The following is a 21,991-nucleotide window of genomic DNA, read 5'->3' on the forward strand; positions in this document are numbered from 1 at the left end:
GCCTGGTGGAGGGCATATGCTGGTAACTCTCTGACCTGACATGGTGGGCGAAAAAACAATGGACTGGATGGCAGCTCAATATAATTGTCAGTGATTGAGATTAGTTCAAGCAGTCCATCTGTCACTTTTGTTTCCCCGAGTGATTAACCAGGCCATTGATGCTTATGCAGGACTGTAAACACACTAAGGAATAATAAGCAAATGGTGAAAATAATTTATTTTTGTCCCTAAGGTGACTAATTTGTGCCATGAATGGATAAGAAAAGTGACATATTGATTCATTTTGTTTAATCAAATCAATATTTATTTTTCGACAAAGCAGACTTGCAAACTATTTGTTACGTCAAGAATTGGGCTGAGTAAGGTCTTTTTGTTTATTGGAGACAAAAAAGGGGTAATTCGACATACTGAACATGGCAAGAAATAAGAATTAAGGTGTCCTCCTGTAATGATCTTACAATATTATACCTACTCTCTGATGGAAGACAACTTGTGATTGGCCATTCACAGGCTGCTGAAAGCGTGAACACAGGTGCTTTGGGGAAGGATAAAGAAGGGTAGCTGATTAGCTATCCTGCTCCTTGCGTTTTTCTGAACGTTAGCAGAGAGTACAATACTCGCTGAATAAAAATTAATGAAACAATAATATATATTCTGGGAAAATAATGCACCAGGGAACGAACATTTTCAATATCGTAGTGGGAGTTAAACGGCACTACAGTAGATTCTGTATGCTTTAGGTTGCACATTAGTGTCGACAACAGGCTTCCTAACACACTGCATGTTTTTACTCTGACTACCAAGAGAGACACTTTCATCACATTTCTGCAAGTTTTCTCCTTAGGATATATTTGCAAACAATTAATTTTAAAAAAGAACACGTTCATACCTGTGTTGTTATTCTGAAACGTTGGAGTCCGTTGTCATATATACATCAATGTTGGACAATGTTGAGCCAACAATACAGTATCTCATAGAATAAGAAAGAGGAATAAGACTGGAATGCCATCATTAAAAAAAAGAAATATTTTCAGTCTAATGAGAAACTTGAATATGTTTTGATAATTACACAGATCAGGGTGGATCCACTACCTTTGCAATATTAAATGCTGGTTTCTCACCAACATATTTATAGTAGATGTGTCAGCAAGCAAGTTTACAGTATTTGTAAAGCTAAAAGAGAAACTAATATGATGTACTTGGAAAGTTCCTTACATTTCTGTATCCATTATGATGCAGTTTCAACTATGTCTTGAGTGCATTAAGACGTGGTGTTCATTTTCAAAATGGCTGCCTGATCAATATGCCAACCTTTCTCAAAATCCCCCAACAGCAAGGGCACTGTTTAAAACATATGTTTCATTGTCTTCATTTTCCTCCAGCAGTTTTTCAATTGGTATCGAGCTGTCCCCTCTACATGCTTCATCTAACTGCAGTGGTGCTGCTGGATCAGGTATTGAAAAAGGGAATGGTACAAACTGTGGCCCGGTAACCATAGCTGGAGGAGACTGGTACTGCAGAGGTGTGGCTGGCAGAGTTGCAATAGGCTGGTAATAAGGTTGGAAATACGTGATGGGTGCTTGTTGTTCTGAAAATTCCAACGAAGGTACAACAGCAGTTGTGTTTCTTGACTGAGAAGAAGACATAAAAGCAATAGTCAGGTTACAAACTGGCCCTTGAGACAACTGAGTTTGTAGCACACATTAACTAAATAAATAAATAAATAACTGAAGGTTATGCATTTACATTTTTTCATGTTCAACATAAATATTCTGCTATGCAATTAAATTAGAGTTTAGATTAGTTCTCTCATATTCATTCATTCATAAAATCTTTATTCGTCTGTGGCCAGCCATAAAAGAACACATCATTTCATAATAATAAAATACAGTACAAGAATCCAATATAAATGCCATGAACAAAGAAACTACTGCATGCGTAACACGCATCAGTAAAACAATTAATGAGTAGATTTCAAGAATAATCCCTGTGTGGGGGGGGGGGGGGGGGGGGAGCCACGCAGGCGACCGAAATGGCCTCCTAGTCCCTCGGCTCCGATCACCATCTCCTCCCGGGACCACATCCTGCATGAACTAACGCGGCAAGACGGAGTGCACGGGGACATGAATACGTCCGATCACCGAGGCTGAAGTCCCGAGGTTCGTGCCTGCTTGTGGAGGCGAGATATGGTCGGCGACGTTTGCGGCCCGCAGCAGCCCTGAGACCGGGGACTCGGCCAGACTGTGAGGCTGGTCCCCGAGTGAATAACAGCGGCCGTTGGTGACCTGGAGGGACCGGTCAGCTCCGAAGTGGCAAGTAGCGGCAGTTCTTCTGGAAGGCTCAAATTGGCAGACTGTGAGCACGTGTGGGGACCGAGGCTATCGTTGTGCCCCCGTGTAGACGGATGGTTAGACACGATCTTCACTTGTCCTCCGCCGAGAAGTGTTTTGCTACTCGTCCCGCTTCTGGCGGGAGGCTCCCGAATTTCATACGAGCCGCCTTTAACCTGAACTTACTCCAGCGGTGCCTTTTAATTGATCTCGGTGGCCCTGCCGGTGGAGCTGCATTGCTCGCTGCCCTGTTGCTTGTGCCTCGGCCCCACTCCAGCCCTGCTCTGACCTGTGCGAATATTGAGAAGGGAAACATAGTACACGGGGGGCACGGAACAGATCTGCACCTTGGCGATCTGATGGCCTCCCTAGCTGCTCTCCATGACACCTTGGTGCAGGGCGCCCGATTACTGGAGGACAAGTTGGACAAGGTGATCCGCGCGGTGGAGCGAATGAGTTCGGCTGACCCGTTAATGCATAGCGAGACGCCGTCTTCGGCGCCCATATGCTTCAAGATGGCGCCTACTACTGAAGCTGAAGGGTCGGAAACACTGTGCCTCGCGACATTCCGTGATTGTACTATTGGATGCACTGGACAGTCTGGAGGCGCTAGACTGGATCTGACTGATGGACCCTTTTCCTACGATCTGCTGCTGGAGATCCTGGTGCTGTTCCTGCCGTGTTTGAACATTGAAACGTTGTCCTCCTGTGTTACCTCGTTGCATGGAGTGTGGAAGGTCTGTTTCAGTGCCAGGTCTTGCCCGTCGCACTTGCTGGAGATTGGTAATGTTGCTGGATCTGGCGTTCTAAGCAAGACTGGACAAGGATAAATGACTCTCCTCCGGGTCATCGTCTTTTGAGCTGGGGACTGTGAGGGGTGCGCGATACGTTGCCTCATCCACTGCTGCATTGGGTTGATTTTGTCCCTTGTTACTTGTTGAATTCGATCTGACTCTTGCTGCTTTAGTTCTCATTATGTGCAGATATAACGATTATGTGAGGGAGAGGCCGAGGGACCGCTATAGGTTGGCTCTTCATTTTTGTTTATGACTTATGTTGCAAGGAGTGCTGCTTTCATAACGTGGTTACTACAGCGGGTATTGCTGCTTTGGGGGGCGGAATGTACTGTTTTATAGTCAATCCTGTTTAATGCGTGCTATTACCTACGCTCCGCTCGCAGTAGTCCCGACTGTGCATATCCTGCTCAATGATGACCCCTTGTGCTCTTATGTTTTGATTGCCGGCGGGGGGCGCAGGGTGTCCGGGAACGGGTCTGTTTCTCTCCTCCTCCGCTTCTTATATTTCTCCCTACTGTGGGGCAGTTCCGGGGCGACAGGCACGCTGTTAGTGGGTTAGGCCGTAGCCATTACAGGGGTGCAGGGTGGCGGGTGCGGGGGAGGGTTTGTTATTTTAGTTTGTTTTGTTCAATGGTCCCTATCGCTCTTTTCCGGCTTTGGGAGGGTTCTTTCCTCTTTAGTAGGGTTGGCTGTCTCTGGGTCTCGCACCTTTTTTCTTTTTCCGTCATCTCAACTAACCTCTGTTTCCTTTTCTTGGGGATGGGCTCTCTGGGGTCATACTTGGGAATGTCGCTTTCTGTAATGCTGTCTATTTTCCAGTCTTGCCGCGGCGGCTGCTTAGACTATATAGTTGCTGTAGTCATAGCCTACCTCTGATTGTAAATGGGGTGCGTCCCCCTTGTTTCTTTTGTGTCCTTCATGTAAAGTGTGCAGTCCTTGTTGTTGCAGCCCCCTCTCTTCTTCTAAACTTAAAAATGAAAACTTCATATCCTGTGTTGCGCACCCCACGGTCACGTCTGGTGTACTTTGCAATATCCTGATTGTAGATTGGCCTACGGTTCTCCTGTTTCTATTGACTGTCTTTGCGGCCGGCCATGACGGTTGTGGGCTTGCGCATGTATCTCCTTATTTTATCAATAAAGGTTTTAAAAAAAAAAAAAAAAAAAAAAAGAATAATCCCTGTGGGAAAAATAAATAAGATAAAAAGTCATTTTCCAATGATATTTCGTGTCCCAACTGCGGAAGGAATATATTTATTAACCATTAAACAAGTGCACTCATTATTTAAAAGCTGAAGATGACACAGAGCAGCCCGAAATTTTCTAATATCTAGAAATTTTAACAATGGTTTTAGAAAGGCACGTCTTTCATTATTATACAGATTACAAAAAAACATAAAGTGCAATGTGCTCTGTGCTGATTCTGAGTCACAGGGGCATACATCCAAATCGGCATCAGAATATACATCTTGGGGATATGAAACCAACAGATGGGAGATTCCAAACCCGAACCTAATAAGAATACAGTTTGGCGTGGCTAAGGTGAAGGGACAAATAAAACTCCATATCTGGAGAACAGTCTATAAGTGAATGGTCTACAACCCTTTTCTTCGTTGTTTAATGTCTGTCTCTCAGAAAATATGAGTGAGTTAGAAAATCCCTTTTCAACTTTGCCCTTGATATTTTGGCAATGTTCCCGGGATTCTCGAAGCAAACCAACAATCCCAGAGTCTCCAGTTGCGCCCTGACATAACATAACCATGGGATTTTACTCACCCATTCCAATTTTAAGCAGTCTGTGATGATGGCACGATTTAAGACTGCCGCTTCGTTTGCCCAAATGTTATGCCACAACAACAAAGGAGCCAAATGTATCCGAAAGGACAGAGGAATCACCCCGAGCTCACTATGGCAAATAGTAGCAGCGGTGGATTTAGGGGTGCTCAGTAATCATTTCATAAACCTATTCTCGGCTCCCAGCAGGCGTTCAACTTTGCAAGAGCCCCAAACTCCAGCACCATACAGGGTGACAGCACACGTACGTGCTTTATAAATTTCAGTCATTACCTTAATAGGTCGAGAGCCTAGTTTTTTTGTAAACCTGAAAATTGCCTCCAAGCTTTGATTAAAACCTCTAATCCTAGCCTCTAACAGATGGGAACAGGTGTTATTTGATTCAAAAAGAATTCCCAGGTAGGAAAAAGTGGGCACATAAAGCAATTTCTCATTATTTATAAAACATGTCTTGAACATTGCAGGGGATTTACCCACCACCATGATATGAGATTTAGCTACGTTTGTCTTCAGGCCAAGGTCATCCATGAAATTGTTAAAACTAGTTAAAAGCCTTTGCAACCCCACTCCAGTTCTAGACATTAAGACACAGTCGTCTGCATATAATAACGCTGGTAACAACCTGCCGCCTATTTGGGGAACATCCATGTTCCCAGTTTTAATGTGGCTCTCTAAGTCGTTCATATACAGACAGAATAAAAAAGGAGAGAGCATGCTACCCTGTTCACACATATATTTAGTACATATGTCTTTTGTAAATTCTTAATAGGAAATCCAAAATATGTAGAAGAAGGTCAAATTTTAGAAGTCCAGACATTATCCAGAGTCAGTGCCATCAGACTAAAAACATCAATTATCATTGCTGTTAAGGAGTTCCACGAACTGTACTGAGTAGTGGCATAGAGCTCTTTGGCCACTAAAACTAAATGTAATTTAGAAGAGCTTTTGGGATACTTCTTCCATTAGATAATCCAATTATTCACATCACTTTACTGCTTGGAGCATTACATCATTTCTCCACACTACTTGAGAAACTGTGCGGAAATTCTTCTTGGAAAATGAGGCTTTCACTGTGTCTCCTTTGACAGAATGGGATGCTTTCAAGGCTGTCATTTTGGGGCGTTGTATTGCAGAATCAGTGGGGGTGTGGCACACTCTGGTGAGAGAAATTTAGATGACTGAGAAAGTGTTGTGAGAGCTGGAGCTTGCAAGATCTTGGAACACAGATCTGAAGCAGCAGCTCTTAAATGCCTGGGAACAAGTATCAATTTACATGGAAAAATGATAGTGTTATGATTACAGAGAGTTTATGGATTGTGCGCATGAACAATGTGATAAAGCCGGTACTTGATTGGTTTGGCTTACTGATCCCAAAAATAGAAGCTCACAGATCCTTGAGGTGAACTTTGAGGATGGCAAACAACTTTATACAAAGGAGAGCATCAATAGTATATTTTGGGACTCTTAAAAGGAGTTTTATGCACCTTCTCCTGTGTTGCATACTCAGTTATTTTGTGAGAGTTTAGACCCTATGGAATTTAAATGGTTTCCTGTCAGGAAGTGAGAGAAACAGGAGGAGACATTACCATTCAGGAAGTGAAGACTGCGATGAAGCATATCAGAAGAGGGAACATTCCTAGGACTGATAGACATTCAGTAGACTTTTATACAGCTTATGCTGAGGATTTGGCTCAGAGACTGCTTACTGTCTACTCTCCAGCCTAAGTGGCGGGGCACTTGCCCTCAACAATGGCTGAAGCCTTAGTAATCCCGCTGTTAAAACCAGGAAGACCTCCTGTTCATGGTTGGGCATTTTGCCCTCTGTTCAAGCTCAATTTGGAAAATGAAATCCTTATTAGCACATTCAATGTTGAGAGCTTCATTGAAGACAATGGAGTGGACTTTGAATGGCTGGTAGAAGCCTCAATATTCCAATGTTTTCCTTTCACAACTGTTGCTGTGAACCAGATCTATGTATTCTGTGCAGAATCCCATTGGCTCTGAGGAGGCCTGTTAGAGAGTCCCACACTGCATTGCGAGTTGTGTGGCATTGTTGGTGTTGTGTTCTATAGCTAACTCATGCTCTTGTGCCCTATGCCCAGGACATCCCTTTGAAAAGTTTGGAGAAAATTTTATAGGGTGAAATAATAAGCGGTCTAGTGGAATGGTCTATTAATGCGGTGCATAGAATTGGAGAACTTTGTAGAGATGGGGAGCTACTATCATTTGAGGATATTTCAACCTCTTTTGAGATCTCAAGAAAGCAATTTTTTTATTACATTGATTGGTAGTATCCAGGGTGCGTCTTCATTGGGGCATTGGTGTAGAGGACTCACAGCAACATAGTGCTTGTTAGGCATGTACTATAACTAGCAGTTTTAAGACAGTGATGTTTTTACCAGGCATCACAGAACTATATTGTAACACATCTAGTGGGTCTTCAAGAGAAATGGGAAGAGGATTTTGGACATCCTATTTCTGTTTTGGGGGGAAATACTTGCTTGTTCATATGCTGTACCTGGGAATGCTAGATTTAAGCTGATTAATGTACTTTTTTTACATAAGCCTCATCTGACTCCGGATAAATTATCTCAGAATAATAAAAAGAACAGGGAGTGGAAATGCTTCGATTGATGTGGCCCTGTCCACTATTGGTGGATTTCTGGAGAAATGTGGTGAGCTGCATTAATGAGGTTACACAGGCAATGATTGATTGTACTCCGTTTATTTGTCTCCATGGGGGATTTCCTAGATCTGCCAAATACAAAAATACTACAGGATATATTGACTTGGCCCTGATCCTAGCTAGCTGCAAGATTACTTTGCATTAGAATGCTGCTAGAGCTCCCCAGGGTTGAAAGATATAAGGAGGAGTTGATCTTGTGGGCTGGCTATGAGAGTGTTGTCTTACATAGAGAAGAGAGGAACGGAAGGTGATCAATGAAGGACTTGTGCGTGGGATCATTTATTGGCTTGTCTTAGAGATACCGACTTGGAAAATGTATTCGGAGAGGAATGTATGTAGAAGAAGTTTAATGGAGAATAGGTAGCAGCTATGTCGGAAACTATATACCTGGAGAGCCTAAAATATGTAATTTTATGATGAATAGGAAGGAGCACACTCTGGAGTGTCTGAAACTGTATACCTGGAATGGAGAATATGAAATATGAGTGGTATGTAGACTATGATTGTAGCACAGTAATATATGGTATGGTGGGGGCAGGACCCTAAATAAGTTGGGGGGAGGGGAGGGTGTGTTGGTTAATTGTAGTAGGATTTGTAGTGATGTTTATGTGATCTTTGTATTCTGAACAAATGATCTAATTTGTGATTTGGAGAAATGTCTATTATATCAAAAAGGTAATAAATGTTTGTTTACAAAAAACAAATGTGCAAACACAGATGACCTGAGCCAAGAGAGAATGAAAGCAGAACACCATAAATTAAGCAGATTAGGCAGTGTAAGTGAATATTTAAGTATGGATGGAAGGAATGGTTGTAGAATGCGTGGGAAAGGAGACAGGAAGGGGAGGCAACACTTGGTAGAGGAATGAAGGATAGTCTTGACTTTGTAATAGCTATGTGGATACCAGGAGGGTGGATTTGGCCAGTCAAGTGTCACAGGGAACTGTTTACCGGTTGACCGAGGTATGAGCCCTGGCCAAGCAGCAACTATAATCCAGATCAGGGTAAGAGGCAGGCAACCCCTAATTTAACCTGTGCTCCCTCTCTGGTCGCTTGGCACAGAGCAGTCAGGTTAAGCTTAGAGGCAATCGATAAAGTACTTGTGCAACACTTCAAACTGTAAAGACACTAAAAACACCAAACAAAAAGATCCCACACCAGGTTTAGAAAAATAGTGAATGTTTTAATACATATAAAAAGCCAAAAAAAGATCAAATTCTATCAGGAAAACTGGAGATATTGAATTGAAAAGTTATTGGGCAAAATAGCGGCATAAAACAAAAAGTGCCAACAAGGGATATCGGGTCACGTCGGGCCTGGACCAAGTCACAAGTTCAGACCGACTGCAATGGAGCACGAGCCGGCTACGAGGACCAGGTTAGGCACCCCTGAGCAAAGTATTTCAAATCCTGTTAGCGGAATATTGTGTGGATCTGAGTCAGGAAACGTTGTGCAGTCAAAGCAATGCATTGGTTCAGAGAGACAGCATTACTGCGGTGCAAGGTCCTGTGCGTGTCGTTGAGAATCCGATGGATGGGTCTTGCAATGCAAGGTCTGGACATTGAGGATGTGGCACTCAGCTGAGGTACTGAGTTGGTTCCGAAGAGCTGCAAGACTGTGATTCGGAGGCTGTGTTGGCATTAAGCTGCCTTTGATGAGGGATGCGAGGAACTGGATCAGAGATGAGCTTCGTCTTTGGCAATGCGATGATTCCAAAGGTGCGAGGTTGATGTAGAAATCCAGGCCAGGCCCAATTCCGGTAGCAGCAACGATGCAACGGATCTGCTTGTCAATGCACCACTCAGCTGAGAAGATGCATCAGTTCAGCTCAAGGTTGCATAGGTTCGGCTAGAGGATAAACCTCTCAGCAGAGAAGATTAATTGGTTCCGCTGGTAACACCTGAAGGCTCACTTCCAAAGGTCTAGGACTGGGGTGGAACCACTTGGCAGGGCAGACTCACAGATGGCAAACTCCAGATACACTTGCAAAGTTGTTGAAAGCCCGTTATGTCCCTGAGGCTTCAGATGAGGAATCCAGCCAACTAGCCCTTGGAGTCACTCTGGGTTCAAGTGATGCAGGTTCTTTCCTTCTCACCCAGGTAAGGAGGGCATCAGGTCAGCACAGCAGGACAGCAGTTCTTCCAGAGGAGCAGTCCAGGAGATCAGCAGTCCTTCAGCAGCCCAGAAGTCCTTTTTCGTGGCAGAGTATCCACCTCTCCAGATGTGCACTGAAGTGATAGTGTCTGAGGTCCAGTACTTATGCCTTGGAACTGTGGGAGACTTCAAAAACATGCCTTTGAAGGGCACATATGTCCTCCCTTCCTGCCTGGGGTTCAGACTCACTACAGGGGGTATGCTGTTATTTGTGTGGAGACAGTACACATCCTTTTCAGGTGTAAGTGAGGCTTAGACATGCTCCTCCCTCCCGTGCTCCCGGGATGTCCCATCAAGTCACACCTACGCTCCCATTGTGTGTGACTATCTGGGAGAAATACACAAAGCCCAACTGTTAACTACACCCAGTCATGTGACCAGAGACAGGCTGCAGGCACCAAATGGCTAAGGCAAGAAATGGCAAATTTTAACTTATTTAAAATGTATTTAATTGCCATTTAAAATCCAACTTCACCATCAGTTAGGATTTTAAATTAGGATTCCAGCGACATCAAACAGGAATAAGCAATATCATCCCATTTGTAAATGGTGCTTATAAAATGTAATAAGGTAATCCCAATGTTATCCTATGTGTGATACAGGCTTTGCAGTAGTGAAAAATGAATTTAAGGACATGACAAACATAAAAGTGCATATCCTGCTTTTTTAAATACATTGACCCTGCCCACTGGACTGTCCTACCATAGGGGAGACATGTATGCATTAAAAAGGAAGGTTTGGGCATGGCAAAAGGTTTATTTTATCAGGTTGACATAGCAGTTTAAGCTGCACACAGAGACGTGGTTAGAGAGCATTTAATTTACAGGCCCTGGCCACACGTAGTGAACTGTATTAGGGACTTATGAGTAAATAAACATGCCAATTGTGTATTCGGCAATTTTACCATGTTTTAGGGATTGAGCACATGCACTTTAGCACTTATTAGCAGTGGTAAAGTGCTCAGAGTCCTATGGCCAACAAAAACATATTCAGCAAAATGGGGAGGAGAAAGGCAAAATGTTTGGGGGTGACCCTGCATGGAGGGCCTTTTCCAACAATAGGTCACTGTGGGCAACGGCAGGCCGGGAGCACAGTATTCTTTGACTTGATGTAAGAAATTACTTATGTTAAGTTACTGGATTGGAATCAACTGGATTTAATGCAAAATCTCATTCCCACGAAAACATGAAGATTACACTGTCAATTTCACTGTTTATTTAAGTAGGGCCTCTGTAGTTATACATAGGTCAAGAGAGAGGGCTATTTGTTGTTCTTTAATTTATTTGTATTTTTGGGATTAAAAATAATAGTAATGCATTTTAAATAAAACATAAGAACATTGTTACAGCTCTCTTATACCTTCTGGGCTTTTACATATACCGACTGAAAACTATGGGAGCTATTATGGAACTGTAATAGCACCCCAGGACATTTTGGCAGGGTTTGGTCTTGTTTTTTCTATCCAAATCTATTGACCAATACTCCTTAAGAAAGAGGAAAAACATTAAAAACAACCACCTTAAACCCCAATATGTTGATTGAGGGTCTAAATCCATCTCATATGGTTAATTATGCCACAGTTGTGGATAAGTCCAAAACAATGACGAGAACTGTTCTACCTTTATCCAGCATATACAATAATATCTAGAATTTTGAGGGTGGAATTTCAATGCTGCACAGTCGGTTGATACCTTGTTGATAGGTTGTAAGTCATTAAGCATTTCTTGAGACCGGGTTTTACTTATCCCAATTTGAGCATATTGAGCATTATTCCCTGTGCTAAGGAGGAAATGAATAGCGTGTTGTATAGTAAATATAATGTTGCTTTGATAGTCCTGACAGGCATGGTACTTCTGAAGTACTTTGTTGATCTGAGATATACAGATCTTTTTGGATCATGATCAAGAAACCTCAAACTATTATTTGTTGGTTATGGGTGTTAGGTCATTAATATAGGGAGGACAGTAGTGGTGTATCTTTGCCACTACTGTGGTAAAATATGCCCTTTGGAAACACAAAAACTGTGTACATTTATTGGTGAATATATGAAGAATAAACATATTAAGGTACATAATGCAAACTGTCTACTTCTTTTCACCTGATGTCATCTGCAGTTCCAGGCAAACCATCCATCTTCTTACCTCCACTCACACTATACCCTCCAACCAAATGTCCAGCTGCTTACAATCAAAATCCATAGTGGTTTCCAGAAGGGCATATAATGCTTTTATCATTTGTTCTTTAATAGAACACTGGATTCCTTGAATGTCTTCCTCCTCTCTTTTCTCTAGACAATCCAAGTCTCTGTTCACCATCTTCATAACCGACTGCCAATTTTCTCCTAAAACATACCTAATGGCTTTTGCGTACAGGGCCGGACTGGCCATAGCGGGCACAGGGCAATCCCCCAATGCGCCGCACGGGTTGGGGCTCGGTTTTGGACCCCTGGAGGCCGTTTTTGTTACAAGGCCGTTTTTGAAGCATAGCTGCAAAATCGGCCCTGTAAAAAAATCGGCCGAATACCGGCCCTGGAAAATGGCTCGGCGGAACCCACAACCGCCGAGAGGGGGGGGGCCGGCTGGCCGAGCACTTTGCCAGGGCCGGTTTTGGTTCCCAGTCCAGCCCTGTTTGCGTAGATGTAAATACTTCATTTCCATGTTCTAACAAGAACGCTGCCTGCAGTTATGAAGTACTGTTGGTTTTGACCCTCACATGTGTCGCCTATTTTTATTGGAAAGGGCACATGTTCGTTTTGTGTCTTGTGTTTTGTATTGTACTTTTATATTTATTTAATCGAATAAAGTGATTTGACTGTCTGACTGACTGACCCTCACAATTTCCTTTTATTCTTTATGCTACAGGTAGTTATCTATAGAAGCTCCTTGTTCCTGTGAATGTAATAAATAAATAAGACATTTTCGAATTGTGGTCCATGTTTTTCATACAACATTTTTCATGATGGGTATGACAATAGTGGGATGTGGTGGATCATTTCCAATAACCTCCTCCATGAACTGTACACTGTAACACTTTCCTGTTAAGGATAAGTTCGTTTTGGAAGCATTTGGCACTGCTGATTTTTACCTGCACATGTGTGACTATAGGGACTGATTCTCTGTCCTTGGAGACCTGTTTATGGAGTTCTCTGTCTGGTTTTAAAATGTATATTTATCATAAAATGCATTCATACCCTAATAAAATAAGTTTATAGGAAGGCAACAAACATATATGTGAATTGGCACTATCTGTGTTTGCAGGATCAGTGCCTTCTGTGATGTCATTGTAGTCCAAGTGCACATACAAAGGCTTGAAATGCAGACTTTCCTGGTTACTTTATTTTAGATGTCAGAGCTACCCAATATTTGCTCCACCATACCTGCAGACAGAGTGTATCTCTTTCTCTCAGTCTTGGGAGATAATCCCCTTGCTCCCAGTTCCATAATCCCCCACCCTCAATTAATTTGGCGGGGATGTGTATCATTCCTAATAAGCCATAATGCCCATTCTGGCTCTTTTTACAGTACTTAGGTCTCTAACATTGCTCCACAAGACCCTGACTATGCCAGATTTTCAAGTTAATCAATGACTACATACATATTTTAGTTGGATGTATTGTGTACACATTGATCATTTGTGCAAATCATGAAAAATGACACAGATGTAGTGCTTGTGACAGAACAGGACACCCATAGAATATTGAAATGTCTCATTATTTCCTTCTACTGCTACTGTCAAATAATCCTCATTGCAGAAAAATAATTGTTTGCTTGATATATGGGATAAAGTGCCTCCCAGGTGTACATTGTACAGGTATTGCAATTTAGCAAGGGGTTCTGTGACCATATACAAAGGAACGAGTGGAAGGCTGAGTTACTTTATATAAGGTCATGGAACTCCGAGGTGGCTCACAGTATCCAGGAGGCAATGTGATCTCATATCTCAACTTTAATAACTTAATACAAAGTGAAGTACCTTTGTTATTTCTTTATTGTAGGTGACTGCAAATGTTGCATTTCGACTGTAATAAGGAATTAGAGACAGGCTTTTATAAAGGGTTATCATCCTCCCATTTAATATAGATGTATTATATAATATAGTTGTTCATCAATGCTCTATAATGGCATTCATTTTCGATCACTGATGGGTTCATGGCAATGCAACCAATATAGGCCGACCATTCAAACCATAATGCCAATAAAATGCCCCTTACCGCAAAATTAGTGAGGAGTGGCTGTGACGCATAGGTCAGCACAGACGAGGATCCAACCACAGTGTAGGTCGGGCACATTGGCTGGACATACATGTCACCTGTATATGGGCAGCTGACCACTTCGTGAGAAGCGTAATCGGTGCATGTTGCCCATTGGGCCAAAGGCTGTAGACTTCCAGAAGATGGTTGAGAAATCCATCCCGTGTAAAGACCTCCTTCATCGGTCATCGGAAGTGAAGACGTTGTTACAGCTAAATCAATGCAATGTGGGTCTAATAAGAGCAGACCGATAGGAAAGGGTTAATAATTGCGAGAAATAATTCAAATATAATTTAAAACAAGATAGAAAATAATAAAAAGGGGTGGCTGTTACCAATGGTTGAATATCCTGGAATTGACTGATGGGGTAACATAACCTAAAGAAAAAAAGAAAGAGACAGTGGTGAACAAAGCTTACTATGAAGCAGAATGTTTTTGAAACATTGTACACAACACATTTACTGATATAGACACAAAAAACTGAACGTGCACATTGCACGTGTTGAACAAAGTAACTCAGCATTTGAGACAAGTGGAGTAACAGCACCCTAATAGCATGCTTGGAAGTATTGTAAAAGTGAAAATTCGTTGCTAATGGGTTATAATGCTTATGAATAGGTTTTCTTAACAACTTTACATATCAAAAGAATGTATTAATATTCGTTTACTGAAGAAACTAATGATTCTAATGACGTGACCTAACATGTCTATTGCTTTACATTGAATGCTTTATGAATAGATGATGGTGCAATTATGCAATAAAATTAGTTAGGAAATTGAAACTTACAAATGTGGTAGTAGAACCCCTAATGATTATAGAAAACAAGAAATGATTTTAGTAAAAATCATTTTTTAAGAATGATTTACTTGTATGGATGTTGAAATTGTTTGCGGTAGGTCATAGTTAACGTCAATCTATTTTGTGTAATAAGACGTTGGTTAAACATTACTATTTTTCTCTTATTAAAAAATGTTTGAGTTTAAATCATTTAAAGCAGACATATGCATTGAAGGCCATTTAAACATGTTCTTTCCTGGGCTGCCTTTTTTTCCTTAGACAAATTGAATGCTCCTTTGGCATTCTAGCAAATATTTCTTTATTTATTCTGTACATGTACATGTATCATCTTACTTTAAAGGACATTCTTTCAAAGTTCACTGTTAAATGGTTGGTGGGACAACTCAAACCTGATGCCATAGATTGCTACATTGTATACTTCTTACTATTGATAAACCTATAAGGCCTGGAAAGCAAGTTCTTTCTCATGATAAGCATAGGAAAGCATGCCAGAGTAACTAAATGTATTTGGTGACTACATTTGTAAACTAATCATGATGGAATGACTAGTGAAGTGATACTAAATCACTGAAGTGTCATAAAGACTATAAAAGAAGAAGAAACCCCAAAGGAAGGGCACTACAATACCTTTTTTCCTTTTCTATGAACAGATGCTATGTTTTTCTTTATTTTTTTGCTAGAACAGAACACTGTCCTATGATTTTATGACCAATTTTTATATACTATTTTGGACTGTACTCTTACTAATACTGCTGCTTTGAGCAGTTGATCTGGATTACTTGCCAAACTACTTGAATGTGCCTTAGTCCCCCTTTTTGCCCATGCTTATGGATTCACCAGTGTTGGACTTTAAACTTGATCCTTAATGTCCATAATTTTAGTTACAATTAACTTCTTAAGGAGGTTTATTTTCCCATTGCGATAATTTACTTTTATAGCATGGTCCTAAGAGTGGTGTATTGAAACCTTGTGAGTTAGTCACCAATTAATAGTCTTCATTGGGTAGCTAATGTTGTGGACACCCTAGTTCCACCCTTCCTATCGAAAGAACCATCAGAGGACCATTTGCCTCTGTGGTATGGTTGATGCTGTGTCCGTCTAACTGTAGAGGGCCCAGACTGGTTAGAGGGATAAATAAGGAAGTAGCGGAAGTAAGAGATAAAACCTAAATTGCTAGGAAAATCAATGCTTCCACTGGATCACTTATCCGGTGTAAACAGAATTGATATTTGTGACTTTTGGTAGGTAAATGTTATGGTACCTCTGTGGATCATGATTCACAGAATAAGGTAGGAGCTATGTATGTTTAAAGAAGGTCGACCTTCTGAGATCTACTCAATTAGACAAGTCTCCAGATTCATGCTCTCAAATCTGTACGGTAAACAATTTTTTCCAAATGTTTTCTTTACTTGTTATCCATTTTCCTTGATTTTCCCCTTAGACGCCTGTAATCAGAAAAAATTCCAAATGATTTATGCATTTGTCATTTTTGTAAAGTTATCAAACAACAATTTTGGTGCTATTTTCCTCCAAGACTTCTGAATTATGTGGCAGAAAGATTCCTATCACACAAAAATGTGATACATTAATTCTAAAATGTACTTTATTTCTTAGAAAATAGGAAATCATTTTGCATTTGGGAGTACCTTTCTCCTGCATCTCTCTAACACTCATTTGAGATCAGGGCCCAGATTTATTATTATCGTTGTCGAAAGGCAGAGCAGCAACCAAATGGAAAAAGAAAATATTCCCCAGATCTATTAGAATATGACTAATTTTTCCTCTCCTCCGGTGCTGATGCACTTTTGGCTGCAATGCGCCAATGCAAACTCCTTTGCTCAATAGTGCATAGGTGTGTGCATTCTCTAAAGCATATGTTTTGTGGAAGGGAACCCTTCCAGTACAAAAACTATCCTTTGAGAGTTGTCCTACTTTTTATGTGTGCTACACAAAGTAGCACACGTGCAATTTTGGAAAAAAAAGAGAAATACAAATATTTCTCCTCATTATGCCGGCCTCTAGAAGGTGTAAGATTTTGGCACCAATCCTCATCTACAAATCTTAGTAGATAGGAATTTGCATCAATACACATGGGTAGTTATGAGAGATTACCTATATACCACCCATGGAATGAAACTGTAAAAATAGTGGTATAAAGTAGCACTTAGCACAACTATGCATTACTTTGGAGAACTTTCCAACACAAATCCTGGTTTTTGTTGGTTAGTAAATTCCCCCTTAACACTTTGCACTCTTTTGTGATGCAAACCCAATGCAAAGCATTAGGAAATGTAAATCAAGGTTAATTACATTAGTGTATAAATAGGGCAGATATTTTGGCTAGTAAATTTGGGATATTTTGTAACTGTTGAGGTTGGTGTTATTTACAACTAAAAGCAGTAAGCAATTGTAGTTATTTTTCCTTCCTATAATTTAGGTCCACTTACTAATACCTAAGGCAATAAATTACTAATGCAATACATTTCTAAAATATACCTTAAATATTTGTGCTCTCTCGTATTGCTTTGTAACGATGATCATAACCTTTACATTCTCAATTAACTATACTGGACTACGTCTTGTAGCTCTCACAAAACACATGTCAACAGAAGAGGGCCTGCTCAGTGTTAATTCATGGAATATTAACATGTGTCCTGTGCTGAATGTCAATGCTTTTCAGTCCGCCCTTAAGGATGGAAACTGTAGCTCCTACCATTTCCCAGTGAAATATCATAACCATGTGCTGGAGCCATTTTTGTTTTGCACACCCAAGCTATCGACACAGATGCTTGGGAATCGTAGCTTTTTCACAGAGAAAAAAACAGCATGTAATAATGAGTAGGCATTTACTGTAAACACTATGGGACATATTATTTTTTCACACAAGGCAACACAGCAAGACACATTATGCACTGCACTGTGTGAAAGGGAAAAGGTAGGAATGTGCCATATCTATCAAGTTATGGTGCATTCCTGCTCCCTCCCTGTGCTGATGCACATTTGGCCGCCTAGCGCCATTCCAGGCACTCTTGCACCACTGTGTAAGGGTATCTGAGTTGCAGGAAGGATTGTTTTTGTGTAGGAAGGAACACCTTCCTGCACAAAAACAATCCTTTGAGGCTTCTTCCTCTATCTAGATGTAATACAGCATGAAGCACATCTAAAAAGATGAAAGCATGAGGAGAAATAAAGATATTTGTCCTTGTTACGCCTCCCCTGAGAAGGTGCAGAATGTTGACGCATTCCCAGATCTATCACTCATGGTAAATCTGGGAATGCACCAAAATGCATGAGTGGATGTTGGGCAACAGCGATGCTCCACCCATTGTGTTACTCCAGATTTACCAAGCACCAAAAAGCTATACAAGGTGGCTCGGGAAATCTCAACTAGGTTTTGCGTCACCACTGTGTGGTGCAAGTGCAATGCAAAACTTTGAGGAATATGCCCCTAAATTGGCAGATCTCCTCACAGTCACTTTCCATAAATTCTTAAATATTACGGACACACATAATGCACAAATAGAGAATGTGTGGTTAACATTATGCTGATTTAGACAATGATGAACATATATACGTTCTGCAAGTATGTAATTAGAGGAAAATATTATTAATAGCATTGAATATTTCATATAAAAAAAAACTTAAAAGTATGGATGGACATTCAACTGAGAGCTTTGTAGGAGATTTGTGAATTTGTGAATTGGTCCCTCAAATAAGTGTGCTTTTCAAATGTGTGTGGACCAATCAAACTTCCTGAAAGACAACTTGTAGAGTATGACAAGCTAGAAAAAATTGATATATGTCTCAAGTTATTAGAAGCGTTGTGTGGTTTGAGGCAAAATCCATAATTATGCGCTCAGCATACAAATACAAAACCAAAAAAAGCAGTTGCCATTGTCCCATCAGTGTCCTAAAACACAATAGTGCCCACCCACTTGTTAAAGCTGACCATGTAATAAGCCAAGTAAAAGGTCCAGTCGTTATGGGCGGTAGCAAATGGAAACAAGGCGCTACTAAGGCGGGACTAACCAGCCTATTTACGTATCAGAAGGTACTATTTAAGAAGGACAATGACACAGAGCCAATGACAAATGTGAGCAGAGAGTGGGTAGGGCTGTAGTGCATACCCTAATGCAGTATATCTCGTTGAGCGTGCAGTGCATGCGCACTGCCGCTATGCTCGACCTAAAACCTCCAACTCTCTTTTTTTAGCTACAACCTAAACTTTCCGCATGCTCATGAACTGCGGATGACCACACACATGGTATCACAGATGAAATCACTGTCAACATTTCAATGACCAATCCCCTCAGGCCCCAACTAGACCCCTTCCTCCTTTGGGTCTGCGTCGGCGCACCCCTGCATTCACTCACTCACCTACTCAGTCGTCAACTCAGTAACCTACACACCTGCTTACTGAATAATAGAGGTGGCCTAGCCAGAGCTGAGTATAGAAACAATGAGGACTCGCCCACTATGTGTATATGTTTTTTCTTAGTCACTTGTATTGGTGGCCTACAGATTGCACCCATTGGGTGTTGTTAAAAGACCACTCACACACCAACCTGGTTGGTGTCATGCTTCATCATTGGGGTCCCAACCAGGCGGCCGAGTGCCACCTGGTTGTGCTTTGACGCCTGACTACATTGGAGAGGGTGTCGTGCAACAGTGTGATGTGAGTGAAGGTGAGCTAAAAAATACCTCTGGGAATCCTTACCTAATGTTTTATTCTTGGCGGCCCAGGGTATTGGTTAAAACTATGTGAGATGCAACTACAAATGGAACTCTATTCCTATGTGTTGGCTTAGGTGTGACGGTCTACATGTTTCAGTCCCCTCTAGGTATTTAACGGGACTTTCTTAAGGACCATAAGGTGATAGATGAGTGGCAAAAAGGCATGCCACGTGTAACAGTGTTGTACCTACACACTCGCTAAGGTGTGTGGTTGAAAGGTATAAAAGATAAGTGTCCACGTAATTACGGGCACTTATCGGTAGCACAAAAATTCAATGCTACAACGTATTTAGGCAGTATACGGAGCGCGGGGAACAGGCACTGCTTTTGCCGATTCGGTGGAGCTGTGTACCCTGCGGGAATACCTGCTGCGGGTCACGTGGTGTCCCGGCTGGTCCAGAGCTGAGCCAAGGCTCTGGCAGGGCTCTTAGAGCCTGTGCACGAGCTGAGCTCTGAAAATATTTGGTATCGAAATTATGCAACAAACATCATGTAAAAATATGACAGTCTCATTAAAGTAAAAAATATAATTTCTTTAACATGCAGAAGCGTTTCACCCTAATGCATCGGATTATTTGTGTACAGTGCACACCCTGACCTCACGTACTGGAAGGCAAGCTCATACGTGATAATAAAGAGAAAGGAGGCTCTATAAAAAATAGTTTCGCCTGGGATCACGCAATGTGGTCAAACTTGGAAGCCAGGATTGGTGCCAGTTTTTCTGGTTTGGTATTAAACAGTCCACCTACTTGGTGGCTATCTCATCCTCCCCTTTTTAATATCAAAGGTTTATGCTTTGTTTTTAGTTCTTGGTGCATGATGGTGTTATATACCATATTGGTACCCTTATATGGGCTCAGGTAACATCGTAACCTTTCACCTATACTCTCCCCTAAATTACACACATAAAGGTTCTTGGGAACTGACCTTTTACCTAGATACGATACTGCACACAGAATGCAGGATTTTCCCTGGTAAAAGCCTCAAACATTATGCATGATGATTCTTGGAAACTCAGCAGGACTACCATCTCCTGGCTAATAACTATGTATAAAATTCTTTCCCAACATCATCCTAAGTCTGACAATTGGCACAGCAAGGTACAACCCCGAAGAGTCCTTTGGGTATATAAACATCACATCTTGCTGAGACAGAGAGAGGGAGCAGGGTTGTCATGTTCAACAGTTGCCAAGAACTATTTTTTCCCTGGTAAAAGGAGTTTCTAACGGCACTGTGAGCCACCTGGTACATAGGCCAACATACCAGGTGGGGGTGTTCAGTCTGACATCAATCCTACAGTGTATGTTGTCTAAATGCGCAGATCCTATTCAGGTTTTATAAGAACTTCACGATATGGCGCCGCCAATGTTGATTGGGTACTTCTTTAACAGTCAAATCTGAGTAATCAGTTGTGCTATTCTCAAAGACCCCTACTCACATTTCCCCAGAGACATCTGGTACAAAATTCCTACCCAGATGAATAGGCAAAATCCTATTTATTGGCTGTTGGTTCATCAAGCTTGAAGGACACATTGTTCCTATTTCTGCATAACACCTTATCTTGGTTCCCTTGGAGAACTCTTCTTACTAAAAAACAATGACTGTCCAAGTGGATAATGCTGTACATGAGCTAAATCTCTCAGCTGAGGAAGATTCCGATCCAATACAATTTACAGAAAATGTTAGAAATGCCATCACCCTAAAACTAGCTTCATATGTTTTACCAGCTAGGGGTGGGCCAGTATCCTTCATGATTGAGGCACACAAATCATTTAAAAAGAGGTATTCTATTCATGGGCTAGATTCCCACAGGCAAATGCATGAACAAAAACATTTCATTGCTACACAGAAGATGAGTTACTGAGCGAATATTGTCCATATGAGGACATTGACGTTCCGCTCACTTACCAGGAGCATTTATACTGGTTTAATGGCACCCTCCCCGTATAAGAAATAAAGTAAGACTCAGTCTGCTCGGAAGAGACGGAGCAACATGGCCAGTAATAGTGGCCTACACACCACATCCTGACATTGAAACAATGCCAGCAGGAGACTTACGTACACTTCATAAAGACCTAATAAGACTTAACAGAAACATGACACAGTTTTGTGATAAGAACACTCACACTTCAGCCAGCGATGGCTACACCAACAGGTCAAATTCAAACATCAACAACTTAAATCACACCACAAACGTTACACAAAGTCATGGCAAGATGCTCACAAAACATGAACAAATGCCATTCTGGGAGGCTAAAAAAAAAACACAGCTAGAGGTGGTATTTCCAAATACCAGCCCACAAGAAAAACACAGAATGTTAGCAATCTGCTTGCCCATGGGGATAACACCCCAGTTAAGAGAATTGTACCTCTTGGGGTACCTTTTTCACTGCCTTGTACACCAGGACTCATGGTATCCCATCATTAGCATAAATACCAGTTGTATTAT

General features: G+C 41.4%; 1 protein-coding gene across 2 annotated transcripts in view; it reads right to left on the bottom strand.

Moving 5' to 3' along the window:
- Nucleotides 1-281: 281 nt before the first annotated feature.
- POU2AF1 (POU class 2 homeobox associating factor 1) overlaps nucleotides 282-21,991 on the bottom strand; it is a 221,103-nt gene continuing 199,393 nt past the window's right edge. For both annotated transcript variants that reach the window (XM_086958843.1, XM_086958842.1), the window contains exons 3-5: nucleotides 14,344-14,386; nucleotides 13,971-14,242; nucleotides 282-1,631 (exon numbers count right to left, since the gene is read on the bottom strand). In XM_086958843.1, the coding sequence (XP_086814969.1) occupies nucleotides 1,317-1,631; nucleotides 13,971-14,242; nucleotides 14,344-14,386 (630 nt within the window). In that variant the 3' untranslated portion in view covers nucleotides 282-1,316. The remainder of the gene's footprint in view (nucleotides 1,632-13,970; nucleotides 14,243-14,343; nucleotides 14,387-21,991) is intronic.

The sequence above is a fragment of the Lissotriton vulgaris genome, chromosome 2_1 (assembly GCF_964263255.1).
Source record: "Lissotriton vulgaris chromosome 2_1, aLisVul1.2, whole genome shotgun sequence".
Taxonomy (NCBI): Eukaryota; Metazoa; Chordata; class Amphibia; order Caudata; family Salamandridae; genus Lissotriton; species Lissotriton vulgaris.